The following is a 21,105-nucleotide window of genomic DNA, read 5'->3' as shown; positions in this document are numbered from 1 at the left end:
AAATTTCTGTTTGAATTTGCTTCAGAATACATTTCCATGTATCGTATTGTGTGTGTGTAAATTTAGTGACCATGGAATCTTTTTTAAAAAAGAAAGCATATTATTGTTAAATTTTTATTAGTTCATAGTAACCAATAAAGGTGAATAATATAACTGCATTTTTAACAAAAATAGTCCATTTTGTAATAGAAATAATTATCCTAATGAAATTTGAAATATTTTGGAACAGGTTTATGTACATGTGAGCTAAACTAGTGACTAATTCTTTTATTTTATTATTATTATAATTGTATTTTTCCCTGACTTTTAACGCCGAAGCTTTTCTACAATTTAGGCATGTCTTAACTTCCGAGTAAGATCAAACAAGTGCAAACTAGAACATGTATTCCTTTGACAAATTGGTATAATTTGAAAAGCATTGCAGCTCTATAGTCTTTACCAGAAAGTCCTGACATTTATGCTAAACAAGTTCAGTTTTGCTTTAAATAGTGCATTTACTCTGTCCTTTTTTACTGAAAGAGATTTAAATCGATTTTGCGGATTTTTAAATTCTATTTTATGTTGATAGAAAATTATAATTAAGAAGTGAAAATGGAGTTAAACATGGAAATTATAATAGTATTAATAGCAGGTACAATTTTAACAAATAACGAGCTATTGAATTGTTTAAAAATAATAAGATCATCTTTCCTAAATGTCTGCAGCTACTCTATGCACTAGAGTTTACCGTTTGTCCGACCACATGACAGTCTATCTGAAGGAGTAATGAATCATACACTTTTTATAAAAAAAACTTTGTTTGATTTAGAATTTATGGATCGGGAGAGGTTAGGACAATATCAAAATATCATTACCAAACTTTACTAGTAATAGTTGTATTCTACAAATGGCAGAATTGTAATCCCTATAATTGGTGTAAGATTAATCTATTGTCCATTGTCCAATCTCTATATTACTGATACAATCGATAAAAATGCAGATAAAAAAAAAACTCGTGTAACAGATAAACATACAATAAAACACATCCAATTATGCTCGCTTTCAAGTTTCGAGTCACTTTAACTTTACTAAATATAACTCAAGATATAATTTTCAAAGGCTCTTGATTGATGTTTATAAATAATTCTTTAATTTTTTAGTTTTGTTTTTGTTTGTTCTGATAACTGTTATCGGAGTTGGAATCTATATTATGAAAAATAAACAATTTATTAATGCTAACAACTTATCGAAAAGGTTAGTTTACTTATTTCTCTTCAGTTTTTGTTTAAATGGATGTTCTTATTTCCAAATATTCATATTTTTTAGCAGGCAATCTTCTGTAGTTGTATTTCCCACTTAGAAATCCCATTTCAACTACAGATGTATGGACGGACGGACACGATATCAATAACGTTTATTGTTTAGTTTAAGAAATACAAAAATAATCAGAAATCTGTATCAAAATATAGCAACGGAGTGTATTTTATTTCCTCAGTAGCCTAATAAATCTAATGTTAAGTTATGAAATATGCAGCTTGCCACTGTAAACCGCATCTGAAAAAAAGGGATTGTTAGCCGCGCGTAAGCCACCTATAAGCTGGAGTGATATTGACGATTTATAACTTCTTTAAATATGTCAATTCTTCTGATCAGTTAATTAAAAAAAAAAAGATGTGTAGCCTTGGAGCTTTGAATTGTCATTTCACTGCTTGAAATCTGTGTGTTTTAGAGTTTGTTTCTGCTGTAACCCCCAACAGACATTAGACCAAAGGAATATATTTATTTTAAAATCATGCTGAATGTTTATGTTTAGTGTCTCATCAAGAGAATACGCATCTAATCTATCAAGTCCTGTCTAAAATTAGTGCTTTGCTATTTGTATAAAATCATAAACCATTATCTAAACCAGAGGTGGATTCTTTTCGCAGATTTTTTCTTTCGCCAAAATTGTTTTTGTGAAAAAATCCTCTAAAATCACATAAAAAAATCTACAAAAATTAAATAAAATCATAGAAGAGTTATTAACATAAGATTTATATAATTTTTATAGATTTTTTATGTGATTCTGGAGGATTTTTTACAAAAACAATTTAGGTGAGGCAGCGATGCAGCGACCCTGATCTTTTTTAAGAATCCACCTCAGATATTTTACATAGACATAGGGGAGGGAAATTTTACCGACAGAAAAAAAAACTATTTGGCCTCAAGTTTGACCAACTGTTAGAAATGAATTTTTAAAAGTAACCCATAAACCAAGAATTCTTCATATGCCTACAAACTCACATTTTGAATTAATAAATTTATCTGTTAGAAGTAAAAGAATGGGTTGCTGTCCAAGTAGAAAGAATAATATTAGCAGATACTGTAATACATGCACAGGTACATAGATTCTTTGTCATGAAGTAGTTAGATGCAGGAATCTTAAGGGATAAGACAAAGGATGATCATTTTTCTCAAATTTTAGTCAAACAAACTAATCAAACTTTTATATAAATACTCAAAGTTTGGAACCAATGAATAAGATAACGTGGTTACAAAACTTTGGATACCAGTCTAATGTACCTTTCCTCAATGTGTTATGCAAATGCATGTGTATGTCTAGAAAGATCTCTAAAAAGAAACTTGGAAGACATGTTTTCTCCTATTTTTTTCATTCTCAAATCTTTAAAGGCCCAATTTAAGAGCAAATATGAAAGAGGAGAGGATATGTTAAACCTTCTTTGTTCATTTTTTACAATATTTACATATATTACCCATATGATTTTCTACAGATTTTATATCATTTCAGGGAAACTGAAATCCCAATTATCAAGAATATTTCCTTTCTGTAAGTGTTTAGAAGAAACTGTGGAGCCTTTACACAGAGAACAGGAGAATAGAATAATAATTTATTTGATAACAAGGACAATTATGTTTATCTTAAGTAGCGCGACAATGACAAATTTAGATAAATGTGAATTTGGGGGAAAACTTTAGGGTCTGATTCTGAACTGTGCACTATTGTACATATGAGTTATACAAATATTTTTTATAAAATGTACAAGACAAAACGGATTTATAAACCCATACATTAAGTTAATTTGAGTTTTAGTGGCTATTTGACCCTAAATTTGTATACATAAGGAATTAAAAAAAAAATTATAGTATCTATAATACAAAGTAGAATGATGTCTGTCTGTCTGTCCATTTTTCCGTCTGTCTTAAGATCTCGGTAACAACTGAACCGATCGGATTCTACTCTTCAGGGTATATACCTATTGGTCCTGTGGTGGTTTTAAGCTATTTTCTTGTGGGGTGGGACACCCCCAACCCCCCCTTTTTAATTTTTTTTTTAATTACCTCATGGGGCAAAGCCCATAGAGGCTAGGGGCGAAGCCGCTAGTGAAAAAATATAGCATTAAATAAAACAAAATTTTAAGTATGAGAAAAAAAAATATATGTACAACAAGATGTTACATTAAAAAAATTGAAAATTACACTTACTTCTCATCTAAAACTAATTATTATTCTTTGATCAGGAAATATCTCCAACTCCTTCTAAAAAGCCTTCAACTGCCAAGTAAGAATTTTAACTACCTTTCATTAATACCTTTAATTAATACTGTCCTAAGTTATAAATAAGTAATTTGATGTGGTAAAATGTTTTTGTTCAATAAAGATCCCATGAACGGCTTTTCTGAAGCTTTGTATGGTCATAGCAATAACTATTTTTTTAAAAACTATTAACAATGATATGGGGGCTAGGGGCAAATCCAAAACAGTTTAATGTAACATTTTTAGTATCGAAGCTACTTTTTGTTTGTTTGTCCGTCAGTCCGTCAGTCAAGCCTTACCGCTATACGGGAAATGTGATTTTATCAGCTGCTATTGAAGATAGATAATTAAGATTTAAAATTTTACCCGTCTGTCTGTCGGTTATTCTTCAAAAAAAAAACATAGAATTATGACGAACCCCAAACTGTCCCACTTTGAGAAAGACGATTCTAGTGACGTCATATACGTTTAGTGAAGAGATTTTCTTCCCCCCTTCCCTTTTTCTTTCCCGAAACGTATATGACGTCACTTGAATCGTCTTTCTCAAAGTGGGACAGTTTGAGGTTCGTCAAAATTATTTTTTGAAGGTTCCGATACACATTTGTTGTATTCCTTTATGTTTTAGGAGACTGAACACAGACAGATACATAACATTAGATGATCATCTTAATGAGATATTAGATAGAGACGATGAACCAGGTAAATTTAAAACTAGTGAAGCTGCTTTTAGAATTACATTATCGGTCCAGTAGTTGGTAATTTCCTAAGCTAAGTTACCTACAGACAGGCACCCTGCTACTTAATGTTGTTAATGGTGACCTAATATCCTTGGGTGTTTGGACAGAGAAGGGTGCGTAACAGTCATCCTTAGTTCTTCTGGATTGCTGGACCAGGACCTGGACAGTACATCACGTCGATAAGGTCCTTGACTGCAATCCCGCACGTACGAGGTAATTGAAGGTACCCTGCTACTTTCCATGCAGATTACATTGACTAAAACACAAGGGACGATGAACCAGGTTAATTTTTAAATAGCAAAGCTACTCTATTACTCTTGTTGTTACAGTGGCTGTCGAGATGTGAATTTGAAAATGTAAAAATTCTAATTTTATTATTTTAGAATATGAGATAAAAGAGAAAACAGGACAGACTATGGAATTTCTACCTGATGATAATACAGTTATAAAGGTAAATCTAAGTCTATGTGCATAGTTTTAGGTCTTTTTTCACACGGCTTTGCTTTCGCCTATTAAAGACATACGGCTGCGGCAGTATGACAAATTTGCAGCTGAGGTAAAAGCTCTTAAAAAATATATAAGTTATAATGGCTGCAGTTTTGTTGACTCTGCCGTTAAAAGACGACATTTAACGCATACTTCATGCTGCGATATGTTTTAATTGCTGTGGCTGCTTAGCCCTGTAATAAACTGTTCCCATTTTTATTACTATATATTCTTAGGTCGAAGGAACACAAAGCCGAATTACAAGAATAACAAAGTAAGTCAGTAAAAAATATTTGTTAATGTATAACAATAGAAATATATATATATGGATATGTGTGCATTTTATTTTTATTATCACGTCCGCATAATGTTAACAAATTTACAACAACAACAAAAAATGATAAATAATAAGAAGTGTATAAAAGAGTGAATCAAAGGTAAATGGTCATTTTTGCTTTTTTTTATAATGAGTATAGTTCTGAAATTATTTGATAATAGGATAAATTAGTGGAAGTGAATACAAATACACACAGAGTATATGAAATTAAAGAGTACTGTGTGCTATAAAAGGAATTTGTCGCATCGTATTATAGTCAGCTTTCCGCGGATATCAAAATGAAAACTGGTTTTCATTTTTATGATTTTTATTTTGATATTTAGGAAAATCGTCCGTCATACGATGCTATACACAATTTTTCAGTATGGCTGAGAACCGGACTAATCCGGTGGATTTTAATCGGTTTCAAAGCCATTCTGAAAAAGGAATTTTTAGTATTAATATTTAATGAAATCATTTAGGCATAGGAAATTACAATTTATCATATTTTGGTTTTACATTTACTAACTTAAAACAGATTAACTAATGTTTAATGGAGGGGAAATTGGACTTAAAATTATAAAGTCACCCAAGTTTATTGGAGAGCTTTATCATATGTTGGTTTATTAATTTATTTTTTTACAAAAGGGACATTTTGGTAGTTGGGGATGCTTAACAGTTTATTAGCCATTGTCTTATCCCTCAAAATCCATGTATTTAAGCCTAAAATAGACTTACTATTTTAGGTTGTTAATTACCTTCTGTTTGACAGTTTGTACACTTTTAATAGATACAATTTATAAAGAAAATGTCAGAGATGCACATAAAACATTTAGTTGAAGACTGCACTTTAATCAACCCTGTTAAAATTGGAAACATTGCTAGCATACCACTCTAATTATATTTTTTTAAAAAATTATTCACTGGCTTAACTGTATGCATTTACAATAACTTAATGTAGTAAAAAACGCTTTTGATTGAAAATGGGATTGTTAGTTTGTTATAATACAGAATTAACAAATAACGAAACAAAATTACTGCATTACTAAGACAAGCACCTGACATATTTGTGCAAGTAAATTATTTTGATTTAATTTTCAGGACAAAGATTACTATTGGAGATGTTTTGTCGCAGCATGAATTTTTCTCAATCCACACAGGGGAGTTGCACCAGGTAATTTTCAAAATTTGTTGGAAACATTTAAGGCCCAAGTGAACAGTTAGGTACATAATTATAGAGAAAGAATTGTACTTTTTTAGGAAGTTAACATACATTGTTTTGCAGATATTGTGAGTAAATCTGTACTAATGTAATAACTAGCTTGGCTGAAATTCACGTTGACATAATACATCCAATTTCAAATATTACTAAATTTGTCATTTAATATGACTGCAGTTTTATGTTTACATCACATAAACTCCAGCGTGTGTAAAGCTTCTTAAAGGGTCTTTTCCCAGAGCTCGGCAGCCGAGCATCACCCACCTGTAAGCCTCAGGGAATCAACCTTTTATATTTTTTTAAAATCAGCTTAAACTCTAAACCTGACCCAAATATAAATATGTAGAAATCCCCCTTTTCAAAACATCCAAACAGGTTTAGATTTGTGGGTTAGTCGCGGATGCTTTTCTCAACCCACCTTAGAATCATAAACTTATTCTTACCTAATATCGTTTTATCTAGGACAAAATACTGGTGTATGTAGTTCCACTGTACCCTCAAATATTTGAAGAAATAAAGAATTATATTATGGATAAAGATTCTCAGCTACCAACACTGATTCAGCATCCAAGATATGTTAGGTCATGCTTCAATTTTATATCTATCTATCTATCTATTCTTGCATACCCTGATGATATGTTTGTCCCAGCTGGCTAATATAACGATACTCCCAACATTCTTATGACTTAACCCCATCCCCTCCTCTGAATGTAGGAATGTATTGATCAAAATCTGAAGACTATAATAGCAACCTAAATAAATGATAAAAATTACCCTGTCATAATATCCACGTATTCTATATTCTATTTCAGATCAATCTACCTTTTTTAGTCCTGCGTTTTGTAAAACTGGATAATATCATGAAAAGTGGGAATGTCTTGACAAATAAATAGATATTAGTCATAAACAGTCAGAAGTGCATGTTGTTTGAGTTAAAAATTTAAATAAATATCAAAATATGTCCTCTGAAAGAACAGTAAGGATTTTTTTATTATTCAATGTCTCCCTTACCCATTAACAGATTGATTTTTCATTTTTAGTGAAACTTTACATAAATATAAAGATGGTTTTAGACTGTTTTCGACTATTAGATCCTACAGGATCACCGGCTGGTAAAATATATATAATTTGTAATGTTTATTTTATTTAGGTACCTTGGAACTTGCTTTAATCACAAGAAGTATGTTGCCTATGTTTTAAGGTAGACTATTTAAAACTTTTTAGATATTGTTTTGTCTGTCTGTCTGTCATGCTTAAAAAGATTTAAACCTTTTCAAAAGAGGTTTCGTGATTTTCTGTGAGTTTTGCATAACTGGTATATAACTTACATTTTGCATTTGTCCATTCCATGATTTATGGATGTTGTCATCCTTGTTAAGTATCTGTCTACATAAATTTTGATGGAAAATAATTGTTTTTCTCGTATTCATTCGAATCCGGTGGATAGGAACCGGTTCTCATCCATACGAAAAAACTATGTCTAGCATCGTATTATATCCAGTTTTCTACGAATATAGAAATGTACAATCATAAGATTAAAACTAGTTTTTTTAGCCCCGAGGTGACGAAGTACATTCTATATCCGCGGAAAGCCGTTTATAATACGATGCGAGAAATAACTATTCTCAATTATTATTAAAAACATACTGGTTACATTTAGTGTGGAAATTCATATTGTCATTGAGCATTAACTATACAATTACTTGTCTGTCTGCTATGCAATGTTTAATATAGATATTCTTTTGATGGAATATGAAAGTCTTCAGCTTATATATATTATAAATGTTCTAAATTCTAACTTTAAACTTCTTTAAACTATTTTTATCACCTCTCCCTTGCAGCAGCTTGGCTTATCTTCTTGAGTTAATATTTGTGAGCTTCGCCACTCATGGATCTCATTTAATTTATTATTTTAGTGACTATATAGCTGGGTGTACATTGTTGGATTATCAGAAGACTAAACAACTTAGAGAAGTTTTAAGGTATTAAACTCTTGACACTAAAGATAGAAATTTTCTATACTACATGTGTTATGTGTTTAAACAGCATATGGATAGGATTGGTTTTCTGTTACTATTCTCTATTTATTATTTTGCTCTCTATTTTCCCTAAATGTATTGTGTTGCTTCCCCTCAAAGTACCATTGGGCAATGAAACCTTCCTGCTTACTTCTGATATAAATTGAAAAAAATGGGGTTAGCGCAGTGGTTGTGTCTTTTCCCTATTCTTAACCCCTTTGGGGGACCTTGACCATTCGGGGACACCATGGAAACTGTCCCAATTTTGTATAACTTTTGCGGAACATGTTCCAGTTACGTCATATTTTTCTTTCCCGAAAAAGGGAAGAGGGAAAGAAAAAAAAGGGAAGGGGGGAAGAAAAAAGAGATGGGAGAAAAGGGGGTTTTCCCCATCTCTTTTGAAGAGATTTTCTTCCCCCCTTCCCTTTTTCGGGAAAGAAAAATATGACGTAACTGGAACATGTTCCGCAAAAGTTATACAAAATTGGGACAGTTTCCATGGTGTCCATTCGGGGCTTTAATTTAGCCTATAATTAGCTTTGTGACTTACGGACTTAACTATCATTGTTTAGGATAACAGAAGAAGAGAAGTTGGAGGGAGCTGTAGATGTTGCAGAATCTGTTTATTATCTTCATAATCTTTCCTCTCCCATAACCCATCAACATATAGCTACCAGGTAATTATTACAATACTGTTAGTAGCACAACTACTCTATAAAGTAGATGTTGCAGAATCTGTTTATTATCTTCATAATCTTTCTTCTCCCATTACACATCAACATATAGCTACCAGGTAATTATTATAATACTGTTAGTAGCACAACTACTCTATATCTCTATATAGCTACCAGGTAATTATTATAATACTGTTAGTAGCACAACTACTCTATATCTCTATATAGCTACCAGGTAATTATTACAATACTGTTAGTAGCACAACTACTCTATAAAGCATATGTTGCAGAATCTGTTTATTATCTTCATAATCTTTCCTCTCCCATAACCCATCAACATATAGCTACCAGGTAATTATTAAAGTAGCGAAACTATTCTAAAATTGGGAAACCGTGAATTTCTCAGCTGGTATTCAAGATAGACAGCTTAAATTTTCGTTGAAAAATGCCTATACCAATGACAAATAGAATAAAATGATTTGATCTGTATGTCTATTGGCCATGTGTACAAAATACATAAATGAAGTTTTACTTTATACGTTTACCGATACTCCTCCACTTTGTGTGTTGAGTAATGCTTAATTACTTTACATTCAATAGCTCTATTGTTTGGCGATTTTTATCATCTTTTAATCATGATTCTTTATATATGATTTAAGGCCTAAAATGTGCTTGAGTTAATATATATCCAGTATGACAGACTTCCATTTTGAACTTAGAGTTAAGGACTTTATGAACAAATCATAAAGTTAAAATTTTGTAATGATACAATTTAATCTTTCAGAAACATTCTTGTGGATGGAAAAACTTTAAGGTTTAGACTGAGAGCCCCTGAAATACAGGTTCGTTTTGTTTTTATATTTTGGCGTATTCTCTCAAAGTGCCTAGTCGAACACAAAAACTACTCTACTATCCCCTTTTTGACATAAATTGATAACAAGGGAGTGAGATTGTTTTATATAATAATAATTTGTCTATCTGTCTGTTTCTACAGAAGTATCTATCTATATGGTTTTCCAGTTTACAGTAAAGTTTTCATAGGTCCAGGGAAGGTTTTTAGGGGAGGATAACACCATCATACCACGAAGTTGCCACAGAATTTTTGCTTTCTTTTTCTTTATAAAACTAAAATTAAAGGTTGAGGGACAAATGCCACCTTTACTCAAATGTTGCTTTTATTTACTTAACCTGTATTTTTCAAAATAACTGGATAATTTCATTTTTTTGCAGAGTCGAGTTGAGGACATGGTTTGGTGTGCACAACATGGAGGAATAAAAGACTATCTAGATAGGTGCAGTTTTAGTGATTATGTTCAGGGAAAGAGGGGACATTGGGCTGTTTAGTACACTAGTCTCCAAAGTCTTATAATAACTTTTTCTTATTCGCAGGCTTATCAATCTTGGGGACTTCTATAAATTTTGATTGGTTGGTGCATAATGTTAATTGTCCAAACTTTTCAACCACTAATTGTAATGAACATAACTGATGATTGTGAGTATCAGCATTGTGGATGTACATCAATTTATCGTTTTTTGTCTTATCCCTGCAGATCCCTGGTTTGTAGGCTTGTTTATTTCTAAATAATAATGATTTTCAATTCTTTTAATTTCATTAATTATTGATTAATATTCATGCAAAACGGAATTAATTTTGCATGTTTGTTAACTTTGATCTTTAGGAGTAACATGTTGCATATGGAGCAGGCCCCAGAATTGATATTATCCTCCAAAACAGCTGATCTTAAATCAGGGATCAAGACAGAAATATGCAGTATTCTATTCTTATCAAATTTACGACTAATCATTACAGGTTCATATGCTATTAAAACAGGATTAACAAGGCTTTCAAAAAGTCTTCAATAACAAAGCTCTAATAATACAAAGGAGGCGTGTAGCTAGAAGAAAAACACACTCAAAAATGAAATTTAAAATCCGTTTACGTATGCAGTTCATTATTAGCACAAACTTAAACAATTTAGGTGGCATTCATTCATACAGGGTTTTCAATATTTCAGTATAGTATGCAAAAAAAAACGGCTAAAAACGGTCAATGGCATATGCATAACATGAATCCTGAGTATTCACACATAAAAAATAAGACCTTCATCATTAATGGTAGCTGAGATAACTAAAACATGCTCTTGACTTGATCTGAAATCAGATATCTGGGCCCTTGGAGCGGTCATCCTGGAGATTCTACTGGAGAAAAAACTCTGGGATGTAGGAGCACTAAGGAAGGGGGCGGATCAGACTAATATTTTTGATGTTTTAAGGTTTGATATCTTATAAATAATTCTAAAATTAAGCAGTTTTAGTAGAATGTTGAAGAAGGAACTCTTTTATCTGAAAAAACTTCAAATTGTCTCAAAATTAGTCATAAAACACATTGCAATATAACTCAATATTAATCATTTTCACCTATTAAATTTTATCTTCCCTAGAAAATCAATTCATACTTAACCAAAACTTGCATATCTTTTAATTTTGCATCAAATGGGTGTTAAAATTCAGTAAGGCAGTATTGAAAAAAACACTTGTAAATTCCTGTTTAAGCGCCCTATTGCAAAGAACGTATTTTCAATAAAGTTAAAATTTTCAGGGAAGCAATGGTAAAGAGATTATCTCCAAGTATTTTGAGTGAACTAGAAAAAGTTCCCAAACTAAAGTTCCTTTCTGACTGTTTTCAATATTCTGCCCCAGGTATCATCTATTTTAATGGCAAAGCTACTCTATTAACCTCTAGGTATGTGTGTCCATACTGAATTAAAATAGGTAAAAGTTTAAGGAAATAGATAAATGAGGAACTTAATCTAAGAGATGAAAGTATCTCATTTTTAATCAAAGAAACTTGTTTTACATAAATAAAAAAATATTTTTTAGATAAAATACATTAGGTACTGGAAAGCCCCGCAAGAATAGAACCCGTAAAGTTATTACCACCAGCAGGAGTTAGGCATAGGGAAAAAACTTCCATTCACTTTTATCTCTAAATTGTTGAAAAATAAGAGAAGAGGGGCTTAGTTGTGCTCAATAGGCACTTTGATCAAATGCACTGAAAACTATTTCTATAGCTATAACTTATCACAATAATAATTTCTTTTTAGTTTTTTAAATTTAATAATATATATATATTATAAATTTTTAGAAAGACCCTCTTCAACATTTATCCTGCGTGGTATGCAACAGTTTCTAAGTGAGGTTAGTTTCTTTTAAAATTTCATCCAAAAGAAATTGTATAAATGAATCTAGGGTCTTTAGTTGTGTCCTTAAATATCTCCAAAACTGCAGTTAGTTTTCTATTATTTTACCAAAATAAGGATACTAGTTAGACCTATTGATTTGATTTTTTAAACCTTGATATATAGGCTAAAGAGATGTATAGTAGAGGTAATGGCGTCACTACAAGTGTTCTATTCCCTGCAAGTTTATATATACATATATATATATAGGCTAAAGAGATGTATAGTAGAGGTAATGGCGTCACTACAAGTGTTCTATTCCCTGGACGAAGAATTCAAATAACAAATTTAAAATATTCTCAAGATCCATTAGTAAGACAACAGGTAAAAAGATTTTTTGTTTCTTGGTTTCGTTAAGAATTGTTAAACACTGAGATTGAGTTTTCTAATATAGGTAGGAATGCTTTAAATATGTTCCACGGTGTTTTTGTGTTATTTTATTTTTAAACTCAGTGGTGGTGAGGATTTAGGCTATAATTCTACCCTGTTTTTTTACCATCGAGCCCCCCGATGCTAGGAGCGTAGTTGAGAGTTTCTCTGAGAGGAAAGAAATGTAAGGAGAGCTAAAGTATTTACTATTATGCCAATCAATTATAAATTTTGTGTAAGAATATGAAACGCTTTTGTCAAGTAATTTGCCCTATAATTTTTCCTTTTTAAGTTTAGGGACAATCTTATACTTGCATCTGAGAGTTTTTTCTTGGAGAATAAAATAGGAACATAAAGACCATTTTAAAAATGTCTAACTTCCAGCCTGTGAAATAATGAAAAACTTTAAATGTCATAATTTGTTTTTTTTTAATTATTGCTGGATATTTTGTTTCTATTTCTAATCTTTAAGATTATAAAAATGACTACACATAATTTAAATATTTGTAGGTTGAGTGGAACGTACGACAGGAACGCGGAATGAAACGTAGGACGCTGCTTATAGGAAACAGAAATTATCTGGGGAAGGAGTGGGCTACTCTGTCTGCTAACCCTATGAATGATATCAAGGATGTTAGCAATCTTCTAGCAAAGTAAGATATCCTTTCTATATCCTGACTGACACAATTGACTTTTAAAGTAATATCTTTTTTATTAAACATTTTTTTTTATTTTATGTGTCATTATCTTTTTACTTTGAATAAAATTAGAACAAGGACAATTGTGCTAATATGTAACATAAGTACTGATTTTATATTATAAGTGCTAAATCTTTAAAAATTAACATTTTTAATCCTGTTGTATAAAGAAGTAAATATTTTTTTGGCAGAAGCAAAAGATCTCCAATCTGGTAGTACTTTTACAGGGATGCCTTATTAAGGTATTTTCCTGACCTCCCCGTCCACCCCATAAGGCTAGGGATCAACTAGAATCAACTAATATGAATCATTATTTTGTAAATGTGACATTGACAATATTAATTTTGTACTAAAAATTATTGTGTCACTTAACTAACAGCATACAGAGTCATTTATCACTATGGGTTCTAACAGTCATCATCTCGTTGTATGAGTAGCTGCGCTTATATATTAATTATTTTATATTCAGGGGTGGATATGGCACCAATAATTATTATGAAAATATTAATTCTACAAAAGAATTCATATTTGTTATTCAGGGGTGGATATGGCACCAATAATTATTATGAAAATTTTGATTCTACAATAGAATTTATATTTGTTATTCAGGGGTGGATATGGAACCAATAATTATTATGAAAATTTTAATTCTACAAAAGAATTTATATTTGTTATTCAGGGGTGGATATGGCACCAATAATTACTATAAATATTAATTCTATAGAATAATTTATATTTGTTATTTAGGGGTGGTTATGGCACCAATAATTACTATAAATATTAATTCTACAGAATAATTTATATTTGTTATTTAGGGGTGGATATGGCACCAATAATTACTATAAATATTAATTCTACAGAATAATTTATATTTGTTATTTAGGGGTGGATATGGCACCAATAATTACTATAAATATTAATTCTACAGAATAATTTATATTTGTTATTTAGGGGTGGATATGGCACCAATAATTACTATAAATATTAATTCTACAGAATAATTTATATTTGTTATTTAGGGGTGGATATGGCACCAATAATTACTATAAATATTAATTCTACAGAATAATTTATATTTGTTATTTAGGGGTGGATATGGCACCAATAATTATTATAAATATTAATTCTACAGAATAATTTATATTTGTTATTTAGGGGTGGATATGGCACCAATAATTACTATAAATATTAATTCTACAGAATAATTTATATTTGTTATTTAGGGGTGGATATGGCACCAATAATTATTATGAAAATATTAATTCTACAGAATAATTTATATTTGTTATTCAGGGGTGGATATGGCACCAATAATTATTATGAAAATATAAATTCTACAGAAGAATTTGCCAGTCTTGTTTCTTCATATGTGGATGCAGGTTATATTTATTTACTTAATGAGTAACATCTGCACAAAATTCAGAGATCTAAAGGGATAAGACAATGACTGATAAATTAATGCACATTCCCATTCTAGATTAGATTACAAAAAGGAATATAATTTACCTCCAAAGATTTTGCCCAAATTTTGTAAATAATGCCAGGTTCAAACTTGTGATGCTAGGCTCCGAACTTGTGAGTCCCAAAAGTTTTTAAGCAAACGAATACGAAAACATTATCAAATAACTTTGGAGACTAGTGTATTAAACAGCCCATCGTCCCCTCTCTCTCTCTCTCTCTGACAAAATTAGTTCATGATCCATCACTGCTTCCTGCTTTACTCAGACTTTACTGTTACCTGGCCTTCTACTATATACCTGTCTTAAAAATCTTATTACTGTTATTGAAATAGGGAGTATGTGGACGTTATAAAACAAATTGGGTATATTCCCTTTCGTGTTAAGTAAATAGTAATGGATTTATGTTTAAATTGAAAATCTAAACTATGTTTTCCTTTATTTGTTAGTAAACAAAGACCCAGAAGATATAGATATTCTGTTGTTTTACTATTCTGGTTATGGAATACAGGTAAATATAATTAATTATTGGGTGTAAGGAATGTTGAGAAATTCTTAAAAGTAGAACCAGGTTCTTCAATTTTCCAACCTTATATAAAAGTAACAGTTTGTCTCTATCTGTCTGTCTGTACCCTAAGGTCTAGCTAACCACTGTATCGACTGGGTTATCCTTTACAATGAAGCTTCTTTAAAGGCCCAAGGAAGGTTTTTTAAATTATTTTCCCAAGAGTAATCGCTCCTAGAAAAATTACCCCAATCAAAATTTCTTTTTGAGAATAATTAGAGAATAATTATGTTGTCTATTTACCCCTCACCCCCCCACTTACCCCAAGTACCCCTCCCCCCATATTCCTCTAGGGACGTAGTCGCTAGTTTTAAATAAAGTATTACCAAAACATTATATTTTAGGGTATTCCAGAGAGTATTGAAAAGAAGTTGAAATATGGAATATTCAGTGAAGAAGGAGGTATCATTTATGACACAGCTCTAGGTAAACATCTTTATTAATTGAGGCTCTATTTCAATTTCTTGAGGTTGATTTAATAATCTATTTTATACTTTATTATTTTTATTTTTTAGGTTTTATATTAGGACTTCACCTTACAATAGAGAACAGGTGGATTAATCTCCCCTTAAATTTTCGAGTTTAAATAAACTAACTTCGGCAAATAGTATAAATCCTTGCTTTCTAAGTAACGCTATTAAAATTTAAAATATAGTATAAACCCCTTTAAAGATATATAGGCTAAATCCTATAAAATTGCTCAGGTTAGTAAAGAATTTCAGAGATTTAAATAAATATGTAAAAACTTCTAGGTTAGAAAATTTAATGGGATCTTACTCAATGATTTTATATCTTTAGTAATGTGCAATGAAACAATGTTTCCTGTGGCAAAACTTCAAGTCATTATCTCAAATCTAAATCCAAGGTATTTATGATAATTTTGTCACACAAGAGCGCAGTCACTCTATGATTTAGTCTTAAAGCAAGTCAATTCAATTGAGAGTTATTGAGACACTTTGCAATTATTTAAAATAAATATTTTTAACATTACATTTCCTGAATATCCTTGAATTAATTCTGTAAATGTGTTAAACATTATTCTGTTTATATTTTTCTGTTTTTATATTCCCTTGTCAGGGTTAAGCTAGCCTTCCACCAAATATGAAAAAAAGGCCTGCCTTGAAAGTTTTTTTAAATGTAAGAACCACTAGAGATTTATAAGATATCCTAGTACGACAGACAGATATACATCCTACCTCTACGTCTACATATTATATTATTGATTGATGATTTCATATTCAGAGTAAAACGAAGATTGCTTGTTTTGGATACAAGAATAAAAATAAAAGCAGGAATTGGAACACTTCCAAATACACCAGGTACACAGTTTTTAGAGAATTATTTTATGAGTTGAGAGGATATTTATCATTCAGTTTGATCGTCTGACTGTTGTTTGTTTTTAAGGACGTTAACTCCATAGTTTGATTTTACAAATACTTCGTACTAAAACTTCTTGGGAAGGGAATATTACATAGTGTGTTGAGTCTTTTTACTGGCCAAGGACATTGCTTTATACTATACTATCACTAGAAATGTCTTTAATCTATTTATCCACAACATTAAAATTTTCTTTTATTTAGGAAGTTTTATTTCTGATGATTTATCAATTTCTGGCTCCTCCCACTTCACTAATTCATCAAAATCAGGTATTTATTATAGAAGTACAACTACTGAATGATCATTTAATTTTACACGATAACTATTTAGCTTTTAAATTTTATTGCTTTTTTAGGTTAGGAGTTCCTTTAGGTTAGGAGTTCCCTTGCAGGAAAACTAACCCTTTAGGAAAAGCCATCAAGGGCTAGAAATATTTTTAGTAGCGAAGCTACTCTATAATTTGAAATGTCCGTCTGTCCGTCTGTCCGTATGTCCGTCTTAGTTTGGGGGAAACGTGATTTTCTCGGCTCCTATAAAAGATAAAAGGCTGAAATTTTTTGACAACATTCCCATTATCAAGGAGCACAATTAACTATAAAACATCATTGGCGATAGGACCGCTTTTTAGCAGGTTTTAGGCTATTTTTGTATTTTTCACATTTTTCTCCATATCTTTGGTGTGTATGGTCCGATTTCCAAAATTTTTTCAGTTTTAGAATCAAAATTAAATTTCCTATCGTTTCAAGAAAACAACTATGACGGTCAGACTGCCTTTAAGCAGGTTTTAGGCTATTTTTGTATTTTTTACATTTTTCTCCATACCTTTGGTGTTTATGGCCCAATTTCCAAAGTTTTTCAGTTATAGATATCAAAATTAAATTTACTGTCGTTTCAAGAACACATCAATGGCGGTCAGACTGCCTTTTTTGCAGGTTTTTGGCTATTTTTATATTTTTCACATTTTTCCTCATGTCTTTGGTGTTTATGGTCCGTTGTTTTAAATTTTTGTAGTTAAAAATATCAAAAATAAATTTCCTGTTTGTATCCAGTATGTAATTTACTTTGACCGTCAGTCTGTTAGTCATAGTACTGAAATATAAAAAAAATATTAAGAAATTAAAAACTAATGTTGAAAAGGTTTCGAGATTTTTTCCTAATATACATTCTTTTGTCAACTAATATCTAAATTCCTATTTAATTGTTTATGATTCGCTACTTATGGATGTTGTCATCCTTGTTTTTCTTCAAAATTTAAAATGATGGAGAGGAAGAGGGGTGGTGGTCAAGAAATATATTTGAATACATGCATTTAAAACATATATCCTGTAATGTAAAGTAGTAAGGTTTTTTATCTGAAGCTAGAGATCTGTAGAATTGCTGGTCCAAATTGGATGTACTTTTCGTGGAATCTTATGGATATCTTGGAATTGTTTTATTCTATTTTCCTTTCTTCCCTGCCCTCTCATAGGCAACACAACTAGCATAGAATGTATCATATATTATGTATAGGAGCCTCAAAGAAGTTGGATTGGGAGGTTGGTAAGATTCCCGAAGAGACCGAGGCTAAACTAAACTCTATGTTTACACTAAGGTAAGATACCTGAAGAAACCGAGGCTAAATTAAACTCTATGTTTACACTAAGGTAAGATACCTGAAGAAACTGAGGCTAAACTAAACTTTATGTTTACACACAGTAAAGATTCCTGAAGAAACTAAGGCTAAAGTAAACTCTATGTTTACAATCAGGTAAGATTCCTGTAAAGACTAAGGCTGAACTAAACTCTATGCTTACACTCAGGTAATATTTCTGAAGAAACTGAGGCTAAACTAAACTCTATGTTTACACACAGGTAAGATTCCTGTAAAGACTAAGGCTGAACTAAACTCTATGCTTACACTCAGGTAATATTTCTGAAGAAACTGAGGCTGAACTAAACTCTATGTTTACACACAGGTAAGATTCGTGAAGAAACTGAGGCTAAACTAAACTCTTTGTTTACACACAGGTAAGATTCCTGTTGAAACTGAGGCTAAACTAAACTCTATGTTTACACACAGGAAAGATTCCTGAAGAAACAGAGGCTAAACTAAGCTCTATGTTTACACACAGGTAAGATTCCTGATGAAACTGAGGCTAAACTAAACTCTATGTTTACACACAGGTAAGATTCCTGATGAAACTGAGGCTAAACAAAACTCTATGTTTACACACATGTAAGATACCTGAAGAGTCTGAGGCTAAACTAAACTCTATGTTTTACCTAAGGGAAGAGAAAACGAGGCAATGATAATAAGTGATAATATAGTTGCTACAAGATTAAGATTATAAATCATTCTCACAGTAATTTTCATATTTCAGGACAATTGTGACAGACCCTAATTTGATTCCAAAAGCAGTGGACTCTCATCCTAGAAGGATGAACGGTTACCTTACTGGTTGCTTCATACAGGTCAAAATCAGCAGTTTTCATTAAAGAACCTTGTCGAGCAGAGAAACCCCCCCCCCTTCTTATTTTAAATAAATTTATATGAAAGTTAGTTTTAAGTTTGTTTGGTTTTTGCTCAAGGTTAAGTTATATTGGTTATGTGGTAGCAACGCAAACATAGGATAGTAGCAGGGTAAATATTTGATAACTAGTAGTTTGTAATTATTTTTGGTATATGATATTTACACCTTCTTTTATTCCCTTTAATTGGACGTAACGTTACTTGTTTTATTCTGAATCTTATATTTTTAAATACATTTCTGCCTTAGGTTATGAAAGGAGAGATTCCAAATATTTCTGAACTTCCAAGATTCTTGACAAATCAAATGCAGGTTGAGTTTTTTTTAGAATATCCGCGGCTGGTGTAAAACTTGGTATGTTTAAATGACCATGTTTAGATTAGATTAGATTAGATTTATTATTCTTGGGTGTACATACAGAGAAAGAAAAATAATAAATGAATTAAATGAGTATTATATACATTATACATTTATATATACAGTCAAATTTTATTGATATGGTTAATTTATAAAAAAAAATTCTTCCCAAATTTCCTAAAAATTAGGAATTATGCAGTAATGTGTATTCACACATTGTTTTCATACAGGCCATATAAGTAAGACAAAAAATAGAAAAAAAGATAATAAGCAATAGATAAAATCATATTGGAGAGGAAAGAATGATAATAGGAAGGATTGATTAGGGCATACAAGTCTTACACCATTATTGTAATAATAGAAATTTAAGAGATGTTTAACAAATAAATTTTAACTAATGAATAATACACACAACTGCCTAAACAATTTATTGTTTATTTTCTAGAATAGATTTAATTTAGAATGTGACGCAAAGATCCCGGGGATATCATACTTTTAATTTTTTTAGTAGGACAAGAAGATCCCGGCCCCACAAAATTATCTTATCTCAGCTTATACCAACAACGGAATTACTAAATAAAAAATCATGAAACTTGATTTTTAGCTGTTCAATACATAGCAGAATGACGACCTTAACATCTGCCACCAAAATATTATTTTAGATTTATTTCGATGGTTGGTTATACCTTATTCCTGATCTTAGCCCTATTTATTTTAGTATAAAACACGAAGATCCCGGGCCCAGACGTGTATCGTATTCCTAGTTATTCTAGAATGACATATGAAGATCTAGGGCCCAATAGGGTATCTTATCAGCTGTTTTGTTTTAGAATGAGGCACGAAGATCTCGGGCCCACAAGGGAATAGAGTGCAAAGCAGAGTATTCCAACATTGGAAACATATGGGATGCTCCCCTCGTAGCTAACTAATTATTATCATAATTATAGAAAAGCTTTTCTATAGTTAAGGTCCGTCCGTCCGTACGTCACAGTTAGTTCTTTTCGTTAATTTAAACAGGTTAGAATTGTTCTATCGATTCCAAACTTTGCATGATAATTCCTGTAGTAGTAAGGTACAATTTAGAAAGCGTAGCAACTCTATAATCAATACCAGAATGAACGAATGTCTATTTTAAACATGTTGATTTTTATCTTTTTTGACAACAAATTTTTGTACGTTAGAATTATCCGATTCTTCTGATTTTATGAAAAATGATTCCTATTACAACAAGGTACAATGTTATAAGCAAAGCATCTCTATAAACAAGTCCCAAAAATGTAAGTATGTCCTTAGAAAGTATCATCTATTTATGCAGTTTTGCAACAAATTTTCTTTTAATATTTTTTGTACTGATGCATATAATTAATATTCTGCTAATTCAGTTCTGACAATCTACAAGTGTTAATGTTCGTTTGTCCTTCCATTTCAGAGCTTTGCTTTTATGGATGTTGTCATCCTTGTTTTATTGTATAGTGATGGCTTGTTATTGCTGCGCTTCTTATGGATACACTTGTCCTCAATTTCTTATATAATTAAACCTAAAAATCTAAATAATTGGCGATTTCCCAAAAAA

The 21,105-nt window shown here is 31.1% G+C and overlaps 2 protein-coding genes across 2 annotated transcripts; both read left to right on the top strand.

Moving 5' to 3' along the window:
• The first annotated feature begins 272 nt into the window (after positions 1 to 272).
• On the top strand, positions 273 to 10,826 carry LOC145323073 (uncharacterized). Its single transcript, XM_080165453.1, has 17 exons — positions 273 to 631; positions 1,140 to 1,233; positions 1,709 to 1,750; positions 2,291 to 2,358; positions 2,768 to 2,846; positions 3,494 to 3,538; positions 4,139 to 4,212; positions 4,634 to 4,701; positions 4,973 to 5,010; positions 6,154 to 6,226; positions 6,734 to 6,852; positions 7,422 to 7,472; positions 8,188 to 8,253; positions 8,862 to 8,966; positions 9,748 to 9,805; positions 10,194 to 10,255; positions 10,643 to 10,826. Exons 1-17 carry the CDS (start codon positions 592 to 594, stop codon positions 10,824 to 10,826), a joined length of 1,266 nt encoding a protein of 421 aa, XP_080021579.1. The 5' UTR covers positions 273 to 591.
• Positions 10,827 to 11,116: 290 nt separating this feature from the next.
• On the top strand, positions 11,117 to 20,956 carry LOC145322413 (uncharacterized). Its single transcript, XM_080164403.1, has 15 exons — positions 11,117 to 11,236; positions 11,563 to 11,663; positions 12,109 to 12,161; positions 12,413 to 12,526; positions 13,082 to 13,224; positions 14,563 to 14,648; positions 15,176 to 15,237; positions 15,636 to 15,717; positions 16,090 to 16,156; positions 16,534 to 16,610; positions 16,872 to 16,937; positions 18,178 to 18,259; positions 19,029 to 19,119; positions 19,425 to 19,487; positions 20,363 to 20,956. Exons 2-15 carry the CDS (start codon positions 11,570 to 11,572, stop codon positions 20,459 to 20,461), a joined length of 1,179 nt encoding a protein of 392 aa, XP_080020529.1. The 5' UTR covers positions 11,117 to 11,236; positions 11,563 to 11,569; the 3' UTR covers positions 20,462 to 20,956.
• The last annotated feature ends 149 nt before the right edge of the window (positions 20,957 to 21,105 follow it).

This window comes from Acartia tonsa, chromosome 6 (genome assembly GCF_053477335.1).
Source record: "Acartia tonsa isolate MP-2025a chromosome 6, ASM5347733v1, whole genome shotgun sequence".
NCBI classification, from domain to species: Eukaryota; Metazoa; Arthropoda; class Copepoda; order Calanoida; family Acartiidae; genus Acartia; species Acartia tonsa.
This window is presented reverse-complemented; position numbering and strand designations above follow the sequence as displayed.

Excerpts from the sequence above, each read along its gene's own strand:
- LOC145323073 (XM_080165453.1), top strand. The coding sequence starts at position 592 with ATGGAGTTAAACATGGAAATTATAATAGTATTAATAGCAG. Across the intron at positions 2,359-2,767 it reads ATACTGTAATACATGCACAG|GGAAACTGAAATCCCAATTA; the intron begins GTACATAGATTC and ends ATATCATTTCAG. Across the intron at positions 9,806-10,193 it reads TGAGAGCCCCTGAAATACAG|AGTCGAGTTGAGGACATGGT; the intron begins GTTCGTTTTGTT and ends ATTTTTTTGCAG.
- LOC145322413 (XM_080164403.1), top strand. The coding sequence starts at position 11,570 with ATGGTAAAGAGATTATCTCCAAGTATTTTGAGTGAACTAGAAAAAGTT. Across the intron at positions 11,664-12,108 it reads TTTTCAATATTCTGCCCCAG|AAAGACCCTCTTCAACATTT; the intron begins GTATCATCTATT and ends ATAAATTTTTAG. Across the intron at positions 12,527-13,081 it reads ATCCATTAGTAAGACAACAG|GTTGAGTGGAACGTACGACA; the intron begins GTAAAAAGATTT and ends AAATATTTGTAG.